Below are 22,078 nucleotides of genomic sequence, written 5' to 3' on the forward strand. Positions count from 1 at the left end.
TGCTATGATCTGGGCCTTAAACATTTCTCTAGACAGATTTTCATGTCCTCTCATCTTTCCAGCCATCCCTTACCCACTAAGTATGTTCCCGCTTTGCAAAACTACTTGTGGCTCCAAAAGGCAGCATTTTTTTCATGCCTCCTTAGCTCAGTACTAGACATTTGTTGGAATTAGTAAATAGTAGCTGTTGTGATTTTCTGAGTAAATTTTTATATTTATTGAGTTTTAAATTTTCGTATGAAATTTTAAGTTTCTTTGCAGTCAGAGGGAGCACTTACTTTTCCCTTTGGCCTCGCAGCAGTTCTTGTTTCCATGTACTTTTAATCCCTGAGCTATTTTTCTAACTGTGAAGAACCTTCCAAGTCAGAATTCTTCAAAATATTAAATACCACAAAATCTTCCTGGCCTTTACAGCTAACAAAAGCTTTTTCTCACTGTGTGTAGAATCTCGGGCTTACTTGTGAGGCAGAGAGAACTAGTACTGATTTTTGTCAGGCTTAGTATCTTAGGTATTTCAAAAGTAACTCACCCTTTCACTATAGGTAATCTTAGCTGAAATAGAACTATCTGGTGGCTATGAGCATTATGTAATATTTATAGAACAAAAGCATACATTCAAATTTCAGAGCTATGTTGACCTAGATTATTTATTCTTATGAGAAAATCTGAATAATCTATGCTATTGGCCTTTTTTAAAATATAAAATTGCATCATTTATTGTATATTAAATAAAATGCTTCACTTTCCAGTCAGTAGCCATTGTGGTAACCTTACCACATAAGAAGAGTGGGAAGAGTGCATTTGTCAAGAAAGACAATGAACTGCTTTGAGGGATTTTTCTATAATGAAATAAACTAGAAAGTTTGCTTAGGTTAAAAAAACCTGAACACATGCATAGATTAAATTTGTTTACATTTTATTATGCTTTAAAATAACTGATCTTTATATTATTTAACTCTAAAGGTGTGTTATCTAAGTGAACTTCGTGTCAGGAATGTTTAAAATTAACATTATTTGTCCTGTTTATCAAGATAATGGGAATATATGGGAATATAATGTATGCATTAGACAAAGAGGTAAAAGAATTCTAGTGAGTAGTGTCCGAAACATTATGTTATTCAGTTAGAAACAGCTGATGGATGGAAATAGCTGAAACACAAAAATCCAGCTTAATGCCCTGAAGTATTTGAGTGGTAGAACTTGAAACAACTTAGCATCTGAATGGTTGTGAAAAATATTTTAGTAGTTTTGTTCTTCAGGTGAAGGGCTTTTTCCTTCTGACACTCCTTAACCCAAGCGTTTAGTGTCATTTCATTTAAAAGAAAAGTCAGTATAACATGTTTTCGTGATTTTTTTTGTCCTCTGTATTATGTTCCAGTTTGTTTCCTGCCCTATTTTTTAACCTTCAGATTTATACCTGGGCCATCAATGGAACCAATAATAGAGTCATTTGTGACAAGCTAACCTTGTGACTTTACCTGTCTTGACATTTTATAAAGCTCTTTCTATAGGATTTAACAAATAAATTGCATATGTATTCTAGGTGTGTCACGAGGTCCCAGCCCGGTCAGCCTTGGGAATCAGGACACCTTACCTGTGGCAGTTGCCCTTACAGAATCTGTTAATGCCTACTTTAAAGGAGCAGACCCTACCAAGTTAGTTTTAAAAAAGTGTGTGTGTGTGTGTGTGTGTGTGTGTGTGTGTGTGTGTGTGTGTGTGTTTGGTGGGGAGGGGGCTTGGTAATATATTTGCAGAGTTACATTTTGATTCTCTATAGGTTAGAGTTTTCTATTATTTATTTACCTGGTTTTTTGTTTTTTTTGCTATCAAATATAGTCATTTAGCAATTGTCTTTCCAAACAAAACAAAACAAAACAAAACAAATCACTATAATCAGCAGTGGTGATGGCTTTTCTCCCCAATTTATTTACATTCTTGCCCAAGCTTTGTGTGCCATCTGCTGTGTGATATATCTGTAAGATCAGGATGAGGGCAGCTGACCTAGAAGTGGGATAGAACTTTGAATATTGGCTTAATGTGTATCTTTGGGGAAAGTGTAATGTTTGCAGGAGAGACCTAAAATGTATGTTTCATTTATGAGACTCTTGTAGAATTGGTTTAACCTCCTTCTTTTAAGAAAGTGTTTTGGTGGGGTTCCCCCCCCCCCCCAGTTTATTTAGATAGAGTGTGCATGAGCAGGGGAGGAGCAGAGAGAGAGAGGGAGAGAGAATCCCAAGCAGTCTCCACATTGTCAGTGCAGAACCCGACACAGGACTTGAACCTACAAACTGTGAGATCATGTCCTGAGCCAAAATCAAGAGTCAAGCTTAATGGACTGAGCCACCCAGGCACCAAACCAATTTTTTTTTCTTTTTATGATCAGAGAAAGCCTTTCTTTTTGAAAAAATATATTTTTAAATTTTTGTTAATGTTTTTTTATTTTTGAGAGAGAGACAGAGTATGGGGGGGGAGGGGCAGAGAGAGAGGGAGTCACAGAATCTGAAGCCGGAACCAGGTCCTGAGCTGTCAGCACAGAGCCTGACACGGGGCTCAAACTCAGGAAATGTGAGATCATGACCTGAGTGGAAGTCGGATGCTCAACTTATTGAGCCACCCAGGTGCCCCTAGAAAAAAAATATTTTTGAGAGAGCACGAGCAGGGGATGGACAGAGAGAGACAGGGTACAGAGGATCCGAAGCAGGCTCTGCACTGACAGTAGTGAGCCTGATGTGGGGCTCGAATTCATGAACTGAGAAATTGTGACCTGAGCTAAAGTCAGGCTCTTAACCCACTGAGCCACACAGGTGCCCTGAGAAAGCGTTTCTGATGTTAAGTTTAAGCAGATATTTCAAAGACATTGAGGAGCCAACCATGCAGATGTCTGAGGGAAGAGCATTCCAGTGAGTATAAAAGACTGAGGTAGAAGCGTGCTTGACATATTCAAAGGAAAGAGAACTATGTCACTAAGTTGGAGTTAGCAAGGAGGGGAGTGGTCAAAGAGGAATCCTTTGAGGGGCCAGATCAGGTTGGGAATTAGAGACCATGGTAAAGAGTGTGGAGTTTATTCTGAGCAGGGTGGGAACCAGTGAAGGTCTTTGAGCAGAGAAAGTTACTTATAAGTGTTTTGAAGGAGTACTCTGGCTGCCATATGGAGAATAAACTAGAATGAGCCAGAGTACAAGCAGAGAGAGAGAAGGTTAACTGCAGCAGTCCAGGTGAGAGATGATGGTGGCCTATATAAGGTTATTAACTGAGGAAGTCATGAGTAATAATGAGATATTGAATTCATTTTGAAAACAAAGTTGTCAAGATTTGCTAAGGGAGTCGGTTGGTAACAAATGAATACAGGGTGCCTGGGTGGCCCACTCATTAAGCATTTGACTTCGGCTCACGTCCGGATCTCCTGGTTCATGAGTTTAACTCCCATACTGGGGGGACTTGAGCCCTGCTTCAGGTGAGCTCAAGCCCCACTTCTCTCTCCCTCACTTGTGCCTTCTCGCTCTAAAGAAAAGAAAAGACAACTGAATACATGATACTGGATTTCAGGGCCTAGGTCATAGGCTAGAGATGAAATACTTAGTAGTCATTAACTTGTATACAATACTTAAAACCACAAGGCCTCGGAAGAGATCTGATGAGAATTGTGGCTCCCTTCAGTAGTTAGAAAACAGAAAGACAAAATGATTGGGTAAAGGAGTTTGAAACTGCAGGCAACAAGAGAGGTGAGGAGAGAATCAGAAGAGGAGTGTACCAAAACTAGGTGAATAAAACCCTTTTGTGAAGGATGGTGTGAAGCTGTATCGGATGCTTCTGATTCGTCAAGAAAAATTGAATTTTGACATTATGGAGGTCATTGGTGACCTTCACAAGAGCAGTTTGTCAAGTGGTAGAGATGAACTCCCTCTAAGCATGCTTTCAAGAGTGGGAGAAGAGGGTGCCTGTGGGTGGCTCAGTCAGTTAAGCATCTGACTTCTGCTCAGGTCATGATCTCCCTGCTCTTGAGTTTGAGCCCCTCATCAGACTCTGTGCTGACAGCTCAGAGCCTGGAGCCTGCTTCAGATTCTGTGTGTCCCTCTCTCTCTGCCCCTCCCCTGCTTGTGCTCTGTCTCTCTCCCTCAAATATAAAACATAAAAACTAAAACAAGAGTAGGAGATGATGCAGATACAACTGTATTTGGAAGGAGCAAGTATAGAAAAATTTTAGGATGTTTTGCTCTAAGTGAAAGCAGAGAGGTGTAGTGATAGAGAAATGATAGAGTCAGAGGAAGTTTTTATTAATTTTAGTGTGAGTTTTTTAAAGATACACATTTCAGCATGTCTATACGCTAATGGAGAAGATCCAATATTTTTGGAAAAAATTGGGTAGGAAATTTCAGGAAAGAGGGTAGTTGCATTAGAGAAGTCTCTGGTATGTAACAGATGAGCTTCAGTGCATAAGCAGTGAGATCGGCCTTACGTGCATAGACTGATCTCTTGAAACAGGAGGAAAGGTATGGATACAGAGTCAAGTAGGAGTTCACCTGTGAGACTGTAAGGAAGTTCTTTACTGATTTTATTTCCTCAGTAAAATTTAAAGTCGATGGCTGTGAGTAGAGGGAAGGAATATTTCAGATTGGAGAAGAAGGAAGGTATGAGAAGAGGTAGAATTGCATGATAGACCAGGAAATCCTAGGAGGAAAGGAGGGTTTGAAGGAATGAGTGAAGTGAAAAGGTAGTAGGAACAATGGATTGTGGAGGCTTTGATGAGAATTGTTGGAGATGTGGTACTAGACAGAATAAGTTGGGAAAAGAGGAAGTGGCCAATAGAGGAATGGGGAGGCTGAAATCAAGATTATGGAGGGGCTGCTGTGTGACCGAGGTAGGCTGGAAGACAGGATTGTTTGGAGACAAGGGGCTGAGAACTAGGTGCCCAAAATATCAAGAGCATTATCTGTGTGGATATTGAAATCACTACAGATTGTGATAGGAGTAATGATACAGAGACAGACTGACAGCAGGCAAAGAGCTAACATTTTCAGAAAAATCAAACAGTGTTGAAAGGGATGGAGTAGCAAGTAGTATATTGAGTTAGATAGGAGGCTGGAGGTTTTTAGGAAGGATGTAGGAATATAGAGTTGAAAGAGGCAATGAGGAGCTAGGAGGACATCTCCCACTGCCGCTCAGGCCTTGTATTTAGTGGGGTTTCAGTGAAAAATAGCTCCAACTGAGGATGGTGTTACCAGGAAGCAGTCTCCTTAAGGGACAGCCAGGGGATGGTTTTTCTAAACAAGTGAAGAGATGTGATCTTTACTCTTACATTTGTGTTTGGAGTTTAATTATTAAAGCGCCTTATTTAAACCACTTAAAATTTTCCAAATCCCTAATTTCAGGTGTATTGTGAAGATCACTGGTGACATGACAGTATCGTTTCCGAGTGGAATTATTAAAGTCTTCACTAGCAATCCATCTCCAGCTGTGCTGTGTTTCAGGGTGAAACACATCAGCAGACTAGAGCAAATTCTTCCGAATGCTCAACTTGTGTTCAGGTTCGTGTACTCTTGTTTTGAAGGTGAAGTTAAATTTTTCCTGCTTCATTGAAGCAATAATTCAGTTGGATGACAATACAAAAGTTATGATTAAACAGCCTTCTGCGCTCTGTGCTTTTGCTGGTGATGGTATTTGTTAAGTCCTTCTCTTCTGTTACCTCATTTTTCAAACAAGTTTCTGCTATGTTTTATTCTTTATCCCCCTTAGTTTTCCCTCATCCCACCTTTTGGTTTATTTCTACTAGTCTTTCCCAGGTCACCAAATGACAATACAGAGGCAAAGGATGAAGCTAAGTTAAATAAAATAACAAAAATATTTCTTATGCATACAGTGATCCATCACAGTGTGATTCTAACACAAAAGATTTTTGGATGAACATGCAAGCTGTTACTGTCTACCTCAAGAAGCTATCAGAGCAAAATCCAGCTGCTTCTTACTATAATGTAGATGTATTAAAGTATCAGGTAAGTGTTCTATCCTTGTAAAAATCATAAATTAAAATATTAATAAATAGACTCTCGTAGATTAAATGAGTAATGTGTTATGGCCTCATGAGTTTTATTCCAGGAATTCAAGGAAACTGATTGAAGCCAAAGGAAATTGATGATCAAATTCACTATCTATTCCTGATTCAAATACTGAGTAAATATACATGAATATGTCCTTAACCTGAAAAGACCAGCAACATCAGTCTTAATAATGAAACACACAAAGCAGTTAAAGTCTGGAGTAGCAAAGACATCTATTATTCTCATTAACTGTAAGAGATTTTTCTGGATGTGTTAGTACAGTTACACAAGAGAATAAAGCAGTAATAGTGGAAGGAGGAACCCAAATTACTGTTACTTACAGGTGATGTTCTATTCCTGGAAACCTCAGAATGAACTGAAAAACTATTTGCTGTAGGGGTTTTTAATAAAGAGGTGAGTTTAAAAGTTAATGCAAAGATTAGTAGCTTTCTAAATATCCAGTTAGGAATATTAATGCAGAAAAATTTTGACAATTAAACTTATCAGACTTGGAGAGGTGCTAGAAGATGGCAATATAGGAAGATCTGGAACTCCCCTCCTCCTATGGACACACCAAAGCTACAGCTACTCTGGAACAGTTTCCTCTGAAAAAGACCTGAAAAGACAGCTCCATCACATTAGCAAACAAGCAGAGGGTCACATGGAAGCATGCAGGAGGGGTGAGACCCATTCTCCCCACAAACTCCACCGCCAGCACTGTGACCCACAATCAGAAGGGAACTCACAAACCTGGAGCTAATTCCCAAGTGAGAAGTTCATACCCCCTATCAGGCATCCCAGCTTTTAAGATCTGTACCTGAGAGAAGAGCCCCCAAAACTTCTGGCTTTGAAAAGCACCAGAGCCCATGCCCATGATACCCAAGGGCTATGGTGATCTGAAAAACACCTTCTAGAGGATTCTCACACAGACTCACTCAGCCTAGGGACCAATGCAGAAGCAGCCAATCAAAAGGTGACCACATTATATGAGAAAAGAGAGTCATTTGGCTTATCATAAAGTGTGAGCCAGTGAGGCAGAGGCCTACTGAGATACTCTCCAGGGATAGAGGAGCTAGTAGGCAGCACTTTAGTGCCCAAAGCTGGCAGGTGCCATACACACACACGCACACATACCCCAGATTTTTAATATGTATATTAAAATAATTTATATTATATAATTATATAATTATAATTATATAATATAATATATATTATATATTATGTATTATATATAACACATATATTAATATATATTATATATTAACTCCAGATTTTTTTTTTCTATAAAAGGGTACCATTTTTATGATCCAGGGAACATAGGCTGAGCGATGTCATTTTTTGTGCTCTCCTGCCTTGCTGCAGCTTGTGGTATCTCCCAGAAGGGAGCTTATACGCTTGTCTGAAGCCCTGATTTTTTCAACTGTTGCCCAGCGGGACACCTCTAGATTGCCTGGTCTGGTGGCCAGCAGGGCTCATGCTTGTGGTCTTGCAAGACCAGTTATATTTGCATTCTTTAAAAGCTGCTGCCTGATGGTTTGGCTTCCAGTCAGTCTCAGTCTAGGTGCTGACAGGTCTTGGCACACCCTCAACAGTTGGGAGCTATTAAAGAATAGGCTTCTTTGGTAATCACAAAGTTTCAAAAGACAAGCAACAGCTAAGGCAAGGTTGAATGATAAAGGGTCATGTGCATGAGGCCACTCTTTCAAGAGTGGGAGAGGTGGCTGTTTCATCTAATACATAGAAGCAAACAGGGTCAAACAAAATAAAGGAACAAAAGAATATGTTCCTAATCAAAGAACAAGATAAAACCTCACAAAAAAGCCTTAATGAAGTGGAGGTAAGTAATTTACCTGATAGAACATTCAAAGTAATGGTCATAAAGATGCTCATTGAACTCAGGATAACAATGGATGAACCCAGTGAGAACTTTAACAAAGAAACAGAAAATATAAGAAAGTATCAAATAGAAGTTACAGTGCCAAAGAATATAATATCTGATTGAAAAACTAGTGATGTTCAACAGCAGATTAGATGAAGCAGAAGAGATTGGTGAACTTGATGACAGAACAGTGTAACTCACCCAATCAGAGCTGCAAAAAGAATGAAATAAGTGAGGAAAGCTCAAGGGACTTAAAGGGGCAACCTCAAGCAGACTAACTTTTGCATCAGGTGTTCCAGAAGGAGAGGATAGAGAAAAGCACAGATAACTTGAAGACCTAATAGCTGAAAACTTCCCTAACCTGGGGAAGGAAACAGACATCCAGATCCAGGAAGCCCAGACAGTTCCAAATCAGATGATCTTAATGAGACTTCTGCAAGACATAATTAAAATATCAAAAGTCAAAGGTAAAGAGGTCTTAAAAGTAGCAAGAGAAAAACCACTTGTTATATATCTGCTGAGGCTATCAGATTTTTTTGGCACAAACTTGTAGGCCAGAAAGGGGAGATCAGGATACATTCAAAGTGCTCATAGAAAACAATCTCCAACCAAGAATACTCTACCCTGGAAAGTTTTCATTTAGAACTGAAGGAGAGAGAAAGAGTTTTCTGGAGAAGCAAAAGCTAAACAAGTTTATTACAACTAAACCAGCCTCACAAGAAATGTTAAAGGGACTTTTTTAAGCTGTAAAGGGCACTAATTAAAAAAGTATAAATCTCACTGGTAAAGGTAAACATATGGTAAAGGTGGAATGGATTAATTACTTATAAAAGGTAGGATGAAGGTTAAAAGACAAGAATAGTAAAATTAACTACAATAATCAGTTAAGGGATACGCTAGATAAAAAGATATAAAATGTGATCTCAGGGGCACCTGGGTGGCTCGGTTGAGCATCTGACTTTGGCTTCAGGTCATGATCTCTGGTTTGTGGGTTCGAGCCCTGTGTCAGGCTCTGTGCTGACAGCTTGGAGACTGGAACCTGCTTTGGATTCTCTCTCTCTCTCTCTCTCTCTCTCTCTCCCTCTCTCCCCCTCTCTCCCCCTCCCTCCCTCTTCCCCCTGGCTCATGCTCTCAAAAATAAACATTAAAATAATTGTTTTAATGTAACATTAAAAACATAAAATGTGCAGTGGAGGGAGACTAAAACTGTAGAGCTTTAGAATATGTTCAATTTTCAGTTCTCAACTTAAAATACTTATAAATATAGGTTGTTATATGTAAGCTTCATGGTAACTATAAAAATGTATAGTAGATACATAAAAAATGAAAAGGAATTTAAGCAAATCAGTAATAATGTCATCAAACTACAAAGGAAGAGCACAGGTGGGGAAAAAAAAAAAAAAAAACGAACTACAAAAACAGCCAGAAAACAGTTAAGAAGATGCCAGTAAGTACATACCTATCAGTAATTAACTATGAATGGACTAAATTATCCAGTCAAAAGAGAATGGATGAGTGGGTTAAAAGTATCACCCATATATATAATGCTATGCATAAGAGACTCACTTCATATAGAAGGACAGAGTTAATGGGGTGCCTGGGTGGCTCAGTCGGTTAAGCGTCTGACTTTGGCTCAGGTCATGATCTCACATTTCGTGAGTTCGAGCCCCGTATCGGGCTCTGTGCTGACAGCTCAGAGCCTGGAGCCTGCTTCGGTTTCTGTGTCTCCCCGTCTTTCTGCCCCTCCCCTGTTCATGCTCTGTCTCTCTCTCAAAAATAAATAAAACATTAAAAAAAAAAATTTAAAAAGGACAGAGTTAAAGTGAAGGATGGAAAAGGTACTCCTTACAAATAGAAATCAAAAGCTGGGGTAGGTTAGGTGTCTGGGCTGACAGCTCAGTGCCTGGAGCCCACTTCAGATTCTGTGTCTGCCTCTGTCTGCCCCTCCATTGATTGCACTCTGTCTCTCACATTGTCTCAAAAATAAATAAACATTAAAAAAAAAAATCTGGGGTAGGTTAATAGACAAAATAGACTTTAAAATTAGAGGAATTAAGAGAAAAGGGCATTATATAGTGATAAAGGTGTCACTCCACCAAGATGATGTTATATTTGTAAATATTTATGCACCCAACAGTGGAGCACCTAAATCTATCTTTTAACAGACCTTAAAGGGAGAAATTGAGAGCAATACAAAAGGGCAATACCCTACTTACGTCATCTAGACAGACATCAATAAGAAAACGTTTTTCTTAAATGACATGATAGACCAGATGGACTTAAAAGATATATACAGAACATTCCATCCCAAAGCAGTATATACCTTCTTTTCAAGTGCACATGGGACATTCTCTAGAGAAGATCATAGGTTAGGCCACAAAACAAGTATTAATAAATTTGAAAAGACAGAAATCCTGTTAAGCATCTTTTCTGACCAAAATGATACGAAACTAGAAATCAATTATGGGAAGAAGACTGGAAAATTAAAAAATTTGTGTAAATTAAACAATATGCTACTCAACCATTCGGTCAATGAATAAATCAAAAGAGAAGTGAAAAATTATCTCGAGACCAATGAAAATGGACATGCCAAAATTACTGGATGTAGCAAAAACAGTGCTAAGAAGGATGTTTCTGTCAATAAATGCCTACCCAGCAAACAAAAATCTCAAACTTCCTTTACACCTCGGAGAACTAAGAAAATGAAGAATAAAGCCACAGTTAGTGGAATGGACGAAGTAACCAAGAGCAGAAATCAAATACAAATTAAAAATACAATAGAAAAAACTAAGCTGGTTCTTTGAAAAGATAAATAAAATTGATAAACTTTTAATCAGATTCACCAAGAAAACAGCAGATAGGGTGCAAATAAATACAGAAATAAGAGAGGAGACCTTACAACTGATACTATGCAAATACAAAGGGTCATGAGAAACCACCACAAACAATTTTATGCCAACAGATTGAACAGCCTAGAAGAAATAAATTTTTAGAAACAGACAGCCTTCTAAGACTGAATCCTGATAAAGTAGAAAATCTCAATAGACCAGTTACTAGTAAAGAGACTGTATCAGTAATCAAAAACCTTCCAGGAACAGAAGTCCAGGACTACACTGTCCCACTGGTGAATTCTACCCAATTTTCAGCGAAGAATTATTACCAATCCTTCTCAAACTTTTCAAAAAAAAAAATAGAAGAGGAGGCAGCAATTCCATTATGCTAAGTGAACTAAGACAATGAAAGAGAAATACCATATAATTCCATTTCTATGTGGAATCTAAAAAACAAAATGCCAAGCTCAGAGGCAACAGAGAACATACTGTTTCCAGATATAGGGTTTGGAGGGAGGTAGACAAAGTGGGTGAAAGGATTCAAAAGTATAAACTTCCAGTAATAAGTCATGAGGATGGAAGATACAGCATCATGACTAAGGTTAGTAAAACCATATTGCATATTTCAGAGGTGCTAAAAGAGTAAATCTCAATCCTCATCACGAGAAAAAGTAGTTGTGATTATTTTGCAGTACATAAAATATTGAACCTTTATGTAGTCCACCTGAAACTCATGTCAGTTATACCGCAATAAAATTAAAAAAACATGTTAAACTATCCTTTCCTGTAATCACAATGAACACATAATAAAAACTAATTAGGAAGAAACCTAACACTATTTCTAATGAGTTGAATATAGTTCTAAAGGTATACTTTATTCAGATGAAGAGTCATGTTGTAAAAAGCTTAGGTGTTTCTAAATTAACTTAGAAATTTAATGCGATCCTGATCAGAAATCCAGTGGAAGTGTGTATATATTGGTGTTTGGGAACTTGACAGTCATTTTCAAGTTTTCTGGAAGAATAAAGCTTGGAATAAAAATGTTTTAAATGGTAATGTGGAGTAATGTTTTAGTTTTAATGGGGTAAAGTCATGGATGAATATAAAGTGTGCAAGTGTGTGTGTATATATGTATATTTTTAATATGTATATGTTTTTACATATTTTGATCTTGAAGTGTCAAGACCTTTTTAAGTGTAATACAGAACCCAGAAGCCATGATATGAGAGGGATATTTGACAATAAATAAATGTGTATAAACTCTTTGTTAAAACAAAGTCTTAAACAGAATTAGTATCTAATCTGAGGGAAAAGTTTTCATAATATAATAAGATAGACCAAAAGGCTTACTCTGAAGAGCTCTTTTAAATAAAAGATGGTTAACTCAAGAGATAGGTAACTTATGAAAGATGTTTCATGTCTATAGTAATCAGAGCAGTGGATACTAAGGTGACAATGAGATAGCAGTTTTAGCCCATCAGATTAACAAAAATGGGAAAGACTGTACTAAGAGAGCTGTGACCACTTGTTAGTAGGCATACAAATTAATCGAACTTCTTAGAAAGCAGTTCTGTTAGATTGTTGAATAGCTGTTGGATTAAACTGCTGAATAGTCAAACCTTTAATTCCACTTCAAGAAATCAGTTTGTCAAAAATAGCACACATGGGAGGAAAAAAAGAAGATAAGGTGCAAAGGATTTTCACTGCAGCACTGTATGGAAACCATGTGAGCACACATCTATAGAAGCCAATGATTAAATGAATTACTACAGCCATTAGAAATAATGAGATCTGTGCATGCGTGCCTACAGTGTTAACAGTGGGGAGTAAGAATGCTAAGGGATAAATTTCCTACTTCATATACTTAATGTATTATCTGAAATTTTAATAGAGTAATTGTGTTAATATGGCTTACGTTTTTGGGAAATAAATAAGGAATAGAAAGTGGTGTGACTTAAGTAGGCTTAGAGTTTATTCCGGGTATTCACTATTCTTAATTCAGTAAACATTTATTATTCAGTGCTTGCTAATTGCCAGGAATAGCATGAGAGGTAGTATGTATGTATGTTTTTGTTATCTCGAAAAAAAGCATAGTGTTCACAATAAGGAAAACTGAGGGTTCCTGGGTGGCTCAGTTGGTTAAACAATAAGGAAAACTGGAAATGCAATGTTAGTGTACAAACAGGGTGATCAGGGTAGGTCTCATTAAAAAGGAGTTAACTTGAGCAAGGATCTAAAGAATGCAAAGGAATTACACCATTTACTAGGGGTCATGTGATTAAAATTAAACACTTGAAGTACGGAAGTATTCTAATTCCAGACTTGCAGTATTGCCTGGTGACTTATCCTTTTTTTTTTTTTTTTTAAATTTAAATTCTTTTAATTTGTAAGGAATCTTAGAATTGAATTCTGTGTTGGATGTTGAAAGGAATTCTTAAGTTAACATGCATAAAGAAGAATCACCTGATGACATACTTCTTTCTGGACCTAGCACCTAAGCAGTTGAGTCAGATTTTCTGCATTTGGACCTATAGGAATGTGTATTTTACACAACTGTCATGGACATTTTGATGTAGGTAGTCCTAGATCCACACTGTGAGACTGGCTCTTACTCCTCGGAGATTAGCCTGCTTTCTTCTGCCTAACGATATTTCCGTCATTATTTTTGATTCTGAGAACTCTTGTGTTCAAGCATACATGTCTTCAGCATGACTTGTTTACTTTTTGGGCAAAAACTAACTTTTTTCTTTTTCTCTTTAAAGGTATCATCAAATGGCATTCAGTCCACTCCTCTAAATCTTGCAACATATTGGAAGTGTAGTGCTGGCACCACAGATCTTAGAGTGGATTATAAGTACAACCCAGAAGCTATGGTGGCACCGAGCGTGCTTTCAAACATACAGGTGGTGGTACCAGTGGATGGAGGAGTCACAAATATGCAGTCCCTTCCCCCTGCAATATGGTAAATTTGACTTTTCTGAATTCCTGCTAAATTTTGCTACAAGCTTCAACTCGTAGAACCCATTTTCAAAGTTGTAAGCTTGAAAAGTATTCGTGCATTTTACCATAAAAACTATGGTGTAAAAGATGCTGTTCATCTTACTAGTCAAATCACAATAGCCTCAATCCAAAAGTAAGTTTGCGTTCACCACCCAGGCTTGAATGACTCAGTACAACTTTACCTTTAGGTAAATCACTTAACCTCCATCAACTTTATTTTTCTAAAAAATAATACTTATTATTTTAGAGGGGTAAATATAGCATCTATTATCTCTGTAAGAACACCTGTCTTAATAGTTTAGGAATTCTCATCTCTTAACTACCTCTCTTGTTCCCTGAATTAGTATAGACTAACACTCTCGATTCTTCACTGTTTAATAAAAGTTTGTTGTCCTTCAGTAATGAAGGTACTGAACCACATATATTTTCAGTGTTCCTTTTTCTGACTAGAAGAATTATGTAATTTAGTAAACTTCCATTAAGATATAGCATTATATTTACTTACATCGTAAACACATTATCACCTGGTGATACTACTGAAAGTAAATTTAGCCCTATAGTTGTTTTGGTGAAATACTTAAAATGTATTCATTTATTGACAGCCCATCCATTTTTAAGCCCCTATACTAGACACTTAATCAGAAGATATTTGTTCTTATAGGAATGCAGAACAAATGAAAGCCTTTTGGAAACTGTCTGGTATTTCAGAAAAATCAGAAAATGGAGGTAAGTGTGTGTGTATGCCTTTTTGTTTGTAATTCAGTGTCCATGAAAATTTATTTTTGAGGCATTTTTATGGACAGTTTTCTCCTAGATTTTCATGCCTTCAGTTCTAGAATTGACCACTAGATGGAAGTTAATACCTTAAATAAGAGTGGACCAGTTGACATTCAGAACCCATTTTTCCCCTCTAGATTGAATATGCTTTCTCTGTAAGAAAAATGATTTGTTTTGCTCTAACTTTATAAATACTATGTAAATGCATACATTCACATGAGACTATTATTAGGTATTTTCAAGTAGAACTGTCTGTCCATCTGGGTAACCTGATAACTGAAACTGATTTTATGTACCATTTAGCTCATTCTGTTCCTGGGGTCCTCCTGTCCTCCCAGAAATCATGTAGAAGCTTGCAGGCTTTCACAAGCCCCTTTGTTTGCCTACTTCACTTTCCAAGAGAACTTTTCCTGGTCATTTCTCCTTAGTAAAACTAACCATCAACAGCCTTTACTTCTCTGCTAATTATTTTAAGGAGAAACAAGTTAATTGCTTACTCCCACCAAGTCTGTATCTGTTTGTGCTCACAAGGCAAAGGAAAAATCTCTGCTGGCTGGTCTCTGTCTTGTCTTCCCTAACTCAGTTTAGAATGTAATTTCCAGGACAATCAAGTCTTTAACATTAATTATTCCTATTTTCTCTTAAGAGAATTCTCCTGGGGCACCTGGGGTTGAGCGTCTGACTTCAGCTCAGGTTATGATCTCGCAGTCTGAGTTCGAGCCCCACATCGGACTCTGTGCTGACAGCTCAGAGCCTGGAGCCTGCTTCGGATTCTCTGTCTCCCTCACTCTCTGCCCCTCCCCCGCTCATGCTTTTTCTCTCTCTCTCTGTCAAAAATAAATAAACATTAAAAAAATTAAAAAAAAAATAAGAATTCTCTTGCTCTTTTTTGGATGCCTACTTAACCTCCAATAACTTTTCCTATTACTAAGTAGGACTTTTTTTTTTTTTTAGCTTTTCAAATTTTGCTTAGCTTTTTCTCTTTGAACACTTTAAGCATAATGTGATCAAAGCATAAATCATATCCCTGGTTTTTCTCCTATGTATTTCTGTATCAAAAAGCAGGAATATATCTATAGTGGCTATTTATACATGTCATGCTGAATCATACTTTTACTAGAGAACCACCTATTTGGTGAAATAACCAAGCTGATATTCAGTTCCTTTGTTGCCTATTTTCATGTGCCAAAGGTGCTGACTTCTGCTGGAGCTGTATCGCTTCTGGGGGCACAAAACTGAAATTCCTAGTTAAATCTGGAAGTAAACCAGAAATCCTGTTTGAATTGAGGGCTTACGTAACCAGCTAGCAGGAAAATGAGAATACATATTTCCCCCTACTTAATGAAACTATACTTTTGTAAGTACTAACAAGGGAAATTGTTTCCTCAAAAACAGGGTACAAATTTTCTAATCAGATAGATGAATACTTTTCCTCTGCTGTTCAGGAATCAGGATATCTATGTGAGGAAATGGAAAAATACTATAAATGTTCTGATTTGGTTAACCTTTAAAAAGAAATATGCAAATTAGGATACTGTACAATAGAAATTGTTTCTGCCCTGGCTTTATGCCCAGAAGAGGGACAGGAAATAATTTTCAAGTTTAAGATTTGCCAAGGTGGCTGCTCTTGGACTGTAAACTTTCACAGAATTGAATTGCCTATCAAGAGAATTGTGCAAGTCTAAGGAGGACTTGGGCTTGGACGGTGGTTAAAAATTAGGCAGCATTTCATCCTCCCAGCCAATCTGTGCCATGAGGCACAGTAGTGCAGGATGGATCAGGGTTATGCTGTGCTGTTCTACTTCTGTGTATCCTAGAATATTGCTCCTGCTACCTAGCGGTTCTGTCTGTTTTCCTTGACTGGAAACCTGGGCACACTCTTAGACTCCTCCTCCTTTCCCCCTCTCGATTCCAACTCTGAAATATTTTTCAAATGCATTTTCTTCTTTCCTTTCCCTTAGCCTGATTGAGATCCACTTGAACTGTCACCTAGAATCCTACACTATTTTATTGACTTTCAGTTGGTTTCCCTACCTGGCACCTTGTACCTCTGTCCCCTTTTAAGACCCTAATCTGAATTGTTTTTGTCTTCTTTATCTTTAGTGACTTCCTATGATTATTTTTTATCGTGGCATGTAAAGATATTTGGAGCTTGTTCCTTCCTACCATTCTAGTCTTCTGCCCCTCTTGTATCCTATCCTCTAGGTCTTCTGATATGCATGCAGTTCCCTTAAAGGCATTGTATTCTCTCCCCTCTCTACCTGTAGTTACCCCTGCCTGCAATTCACACTGTCCTCTCCACCATCATTTTATGTGCTTTTGTGCCCATAGCAATTCAGAGCACTTTTGTAGCATTTATCATATTCATCACAACTTTTTGCTTTACAGTTTCTGGCATACTGTTAGACTGAGGTATGTAGAATAAATGGTTAGACTGAAAAGACATCTCAAATATCTAGTTGACCCTTGAACAATGCAGGGGTTAGAAGTGCCAAGCCCCCGCACACCACTCACCCTGGTGGACCTGCATAGTCAAAAATCCATGTATAACTTTCCTCCCCCCCCCCCCCCCCAAACTTAATTACTAACAGCCTACTGTTACCCAGAAGCTCTACCGGTAACATAAACAGTCAGTGAACAGGTATTTTGTAGGTTTTATGTGTTATATACTGTACTGTTAAAATAAGCTAGATAAAAGGAAATAAAATCAGAAAAGACAAAAAATACACTTAAGAGCACTGCACCAAATGAAAAAAAATCTCTGTTTAAGTGAACCCACAGAGTTCAAACCCATGTTGCTCAAAAGTCAGCTGTATTTGGCATGATAGGCAAGTTAAATTTTAAGAAGGGGAATAGAAAATAATAATATTGATACAGCTTTCCTAATCTTAGCTGTCTTTCCTTCTTTACTTCTCCCATCCCTGTAATATGGTAGTTGACTGTCATCATTGTTTTTGGACTTTATTCCTACTCGCACTACTCCTCTAAGTGCTTTCCTCTGAACTGCCCACATTGACTTTTTTTTTTTTTTTTTACTTCAACATGTGTCTGTATCATGTTGAATCTCAATACAGATCTACAGGGGTGTTTACTCTTAAGTCAAAGAAAAGCAAGGATTAAGAGTATTTTTAATTCACTGGTGCCTAGGTAGCTCAGTTAAGCATCCCACTTTGGCTCAGGTCATGATCTTACAGTTTTTGAGATTGAGTCCTACATTGGGCTCTGTGCTGACAACTCAGAACCTGGAGCCTGCTTTGGATTCCGTCTCCCTGCCCCTCCCCACTCATCCTCTGTCTCTCTCAAAAATAAATAAACATTGGGGCGCCTGGGTGGCTCAGTCGGTTAAGTGTCCGACTTCAGCTCAGGTCACGATCTCACAGTCCGTGAGTTCGAGCCCCGCGTCGGGCTCTGGGCTGATGGCTCAGAGCCTGGAGCCTGCTTCAGATTCTGTGTCTCCCTCTCTCTCTGCCCCTCCGCTGTTCATGCTCTGTCTCTGTCTCAAAAATAAATAAACTTTAAAAAAAAAATTAAAAAATAAATAAATAAATAAATAAATAAACAAATAAACATTAAAAAAATCAATTAAAAAAAGACGACTTAATTCAGATTCTTTGAATCAAGTCTGATTTGGACACAGGACATTGATGTGTTTACTATATACATTTTATGCATTTGGCATAGAACATAGTTTATCTTATTTGTTTTTTCTGTTAATTTTATGTTGCCCTGGGTAAGTTCTTTATTCTTTTCCTTGTAGGTTCTGGGTCCCTCAGAGCAAAATTTGATCTTTCAGAAGGACCTAGTAAACCCACAACACTTGCAGTGCAGTTCCTCAGCGAGGGAAGTACCCTCTCGGGAGTAGATATCGAACTTGTAGGCACTGGCTATAGGCTTTCCTTAGTAAAGAAGCGGTTTGCCACTGGTAAGTTAAGAGACTTTGTTTTTAGTGTACATGGGAACATTCTAACAGTGTGCTACTAAGCAACTATTTTATAAACTGTCAAGCAGTTTATCATCTAGTCATGGAAAATTTCTTCTTCGACCTTTGGTACAAAGTGCCAGGTAGAGACACACCTGGGAGGGAATAACTGTGGTCAGTATACATGGACACCTGTGATCGGATTCTCATGTATCATAAACAGCAGATGGGAACTAGGGTTCTGTGTCTGTAACCACAGTGAAAATGTCGTCCTTTGAGTTCATTTGTAATTGTAATTGCATGGTTCTGCTTGGTGTTTTTCAGGACGATACCTGGCAGATTGCTGATGGACCTGGGAAACGGGTTGGCTCGAGACAGAAGCACAAGTCTGACATCCTGCATTGTCTGTTCTTTCCAACACGATTCTAGCTTCTATTAGGTCCTTTGAACGTACACACATTTGAGAACTGATTACAAACATTAAATTGCACTTTTGAAGTGAGTCATCAAAAGCAATAGCACTGAAATGATTTTCAACGCTGTTAATGATCAACTGCAATATTCCAGAAGCACATTTGTAGAGATTCTCAGTAAAATGAAGTTTTCCTAGGCTGAAATTTCATATTGTCTTCAGTGTCTATGTTGAGTTATATAGTGTACTGTCAGACCTAAAATTTCAGGAGAGCAAGCACCAAATAATTCAGCTTTCCATAAATTTTTAGAGTCAGAGATAGGTTTGAAATTTCCTAAGCTTGATATTGAATGGAGACAGAACGTGAATTCTAAGTTTTGGATAACGTGAATTCTGAACACTCAATCAAATTGAGTTATGTGCCATAAAGTAATCAGACCAGAGTCCAAGGTGTACGCAAAAAATGTATAATTTGAATCTCATAGAAACATTAATAAAGTGTAAATGGTGTTTTATATGATTTTTTTAATTCTCAAGTGCAATGTGTTTTAAAATAAGCTTGCAAAAGACAGCAGAGAAATTTACTTCTGCAGTTAGTTAACTTTATAGAATTTCTGATTGTTTTTAAGAATTAATGCTGTAGATTTAATTTATTTTTATATGGATTGCATAATGTGTGCCTTTTAAAACAATAACAAAAGCCAGAAATGTGCCTATCCAGGTTTGTGTTCGTTAATGTGCCTCACTTTTTTTCCCTTCACAGTCTGGCTCTTCTATTCAGTGTTAGAGTGGTCAAGCATTTTTACAAGATAATTGCCATTTTGTAAATATCTTGACCTCAATTGGGAAGGGAATTCAGAGTAACTAAAGGTTAATTTGTACCTAAAAATCCTGGCTCACTTCTTTAGTGATACACTGTAGCCGATAGAAAGAGAAATACACCTAATCACCTATGTTTACAGGGGAAGAAAAGTTACCTTCAGATATTCCACCTAAGTAGGTAAATCATAAAACCAATATGAAAAACTAAAGGTAACTTGGTAACTGCTATTTTAATCCTCAATTTGACACTTCCTTTCATTCTGTTTATCATTGGAAATTTATACATTTAATGAATGTGTTGGGGGCATGAGTTTTGTATTTTGTGAGGAACTCATTTTAGAGAAGATTAGTTTTGGCATTGGAGAAGTACTGCCGTTTGTTTTCTTTTCAACAATTGGGACAGTTACCAATTTGTATGTTATTGGTTAATTGCCAACTGCTAGAAATTGGGAGAGGATTTGAAGTGATGGATTGGGTTAAGCATTTCTTGAACTACTAATATTAAATAGTAAAAAAAACCTAACTTTATAGCGAATCCTAATTGAAGGACTTAAAATGTTTTGGACAGTTTCATAATTTACAAGTGGGAATTTTATTTATAAATACCAATGTCCTGCCTTTTACGTAGAAGTGATAAATTGTTATATATGATAATTTATATAAAACCACTAATTATTCTGTTAAGCTTTACAGAACATTAAAACCCCTACTACTAGACATTTATGTAACACCTTGTTCTACTAAATACAGCAGAAAATCTACTTATTAGCAATACATAGAACACAGTATGTGCTTTTTAAGTATATTCAGTATTAGCCCAATTTCACATTTAGATTTGACTAAAGCAGCATATTAAGACAATTTGCTGAAATGTTCATCTTCACTAAATAGCAAAATGGGAATTTCTAACTCTTATGTTGTGCTCTTTTAAATGCCAATTACAATCCCTTACTGGAATCTTAAATGTAACTGCTTTGCAATCACACTGCTTTCTGTGGGCAGTTAATACTTTATTACTGGACTTCAGACACAGTTACACTCACCAGGTTTGTTTCGAATCAAGTATTACCTAAAACGTGTACAGATTAGTAAAATGGTTAAACTTCTGCACTTTCTGATTACCACAGTCTTCATGCCAAGTGTCGATACCTACATTTGTATTAGGCGCAGGCTACAATTTTGAAGCCATATGAGTTTATATTGATTTTTTTTTTCATTTAAAAATCCACTAATGGTGTAAAAAAGACCAGTAGATTTTCAATGGGAAATGTATTTAGCAAGCTGGTTCTTGCTGGTGTATAGTGATAAACTTTGTAGCTGCCTCTTTAACCAAGAATTTGTAAACAAAGAACTCTAACAAATGTGAGTTTTTAAGAAATGTTATTTACTACTTTGAGTTGTAATTAGAACAATGCAAATCTATCTTACACAATTTTGTAAATATTTTTGATTTTTTCATAAAATGTAAATTTTACATAAAAGTTGTGCCCTTAATAAACATGTAATATATAATTTATCAGTTGGTTTATGTGTCTTTGTACCCCTATTGATAGTAATAGCTATGGTTAGGACAATGCGGGGCAGGTGAGGAGTAATTGGTTTTGAACATGGTATCACCATTTTGACAGGCATACAGATTGCTCTATTAATTTAGTTCAACTGGTTATATAGGAAAACTTCATTTGCATTATAACCCCAAGATGCAGAAATTTTTTGAAAGTGATTTTTAAACATATTTAAATACATTTTCTCACGTATAGTTTCCAAATATATTTAAATTGATGTCAAGCTCTACCAAAGACTTTCCTCCAGATAGCTGCTTAGCAACCCTACTCTTCATCTGTTGCTGGTATTGGTCAGAACAAGTGGGTTTTTTGGCCTTTTCCTTACGCTACAGTATGGCTGCTACAGGTCCAGAACGTATGTTTACATCCAAAGCTGGGGAAGGGGCAGTTCCTGGTTTATCTGTCCTTTTTGTCAGGAGAGTAAAAGCTTTTCCAGAAGCTTTCACCACATTTGTGCTTCTATCCTGTCTTCAGAATTGTGTGTGAGAAGCAAAGAAAGCAAGTAGCCTTTATAATAGAAGTGGTCAAAGGAGAAGAGGCTGGCAATGGCTGAAGGTGAGCTGGCCAGTAAGTCAGCCACAGATTTTTCTGACTGATACAGACCCCAACACCACCCCCCCCCCCGCCCACCCCTTTTTAGAGATAAATTCAGCAGTGAGCAGGGAAAACTTGAAAATCTTTTGTTTTTATCTTTAGTAAGAGTGTATCAGTATAACCTTTGTATTGAGTACTTGGAAACCAAAGCCTTTAACACTGTATGTTCACTAAACTGGAATTAAAAGAAACCAAAGCCTTAAAAAAAAAAAAAAATCTGGAGAGGACCCAAGATGGCGGAACA

General features: G+C 37.3%; 1 protein-coding gene across 2 annotated transcripts in view; it reads left to right on the forward strand.

Annotated features, from left to right (window-relative positions):
- FCHO2 (FCH and mu domain containing endocytic adaptor 2) overlaps nucleotides 1-19,375 on the forward strand; it is a 121,163-nt gene extending 101,788 nt beyond the window's left edge. For both annotated transcript variants that reach the window (XM_042940833.1, XM_042940824.1), the window contains exons 20-26: nucleotides 1,544-1,655; nucleotides 5,370-5,525; nucleotides 5,858-5,990; nucleotides 13,508-13,707; nucleotides 14,407-14,471; nucleotides 18,280-18,444; nucleotides 18,766-19,375. In XM_042940833.1, the coding sequence (XP_042796767.1) occupies nucleotides 1,544-1,655; nucleotides 5,370-5,525; nucleotides 5,858-5,990; nucleotides 13,508-13,707; nucleotides 14,407-14,471; nucleotides 18,280-18,444; nucleotides 18,766-18,788 (854 nt within the window). In that variant the 3' untranslated portion in view covers nucleotides 18,789-19,375. The remainder of the gene's footprint in view (nucleotides 1-1,543; nucleotides 1,656-5,369; nucleotides 5,526-5,857; nucleotides 5,991-13,507; nucleotides 13,708-14,406; nucleotides 14,472-18,279; nucleotides 18,445-18,765) is intronic.
- The last annotated feature ends 2,703 nt before the right edge of the window (nucleotides 19,376-22,078 follow it).

This window comes from Panthera leo, chromosome A1 (genome assembly GCF_018350215.1).
Source record: "Panthera leo isolate Ple1 chromosome A1, P.leo_Ple1_pat1.1, whole genome shotgun sequence".
Taxonomy (NCBI): Eukaryota; Metazoa; Chordata; class Mammalia; order Carnivora; family Felidae; genus Panthera; species Panthera leo.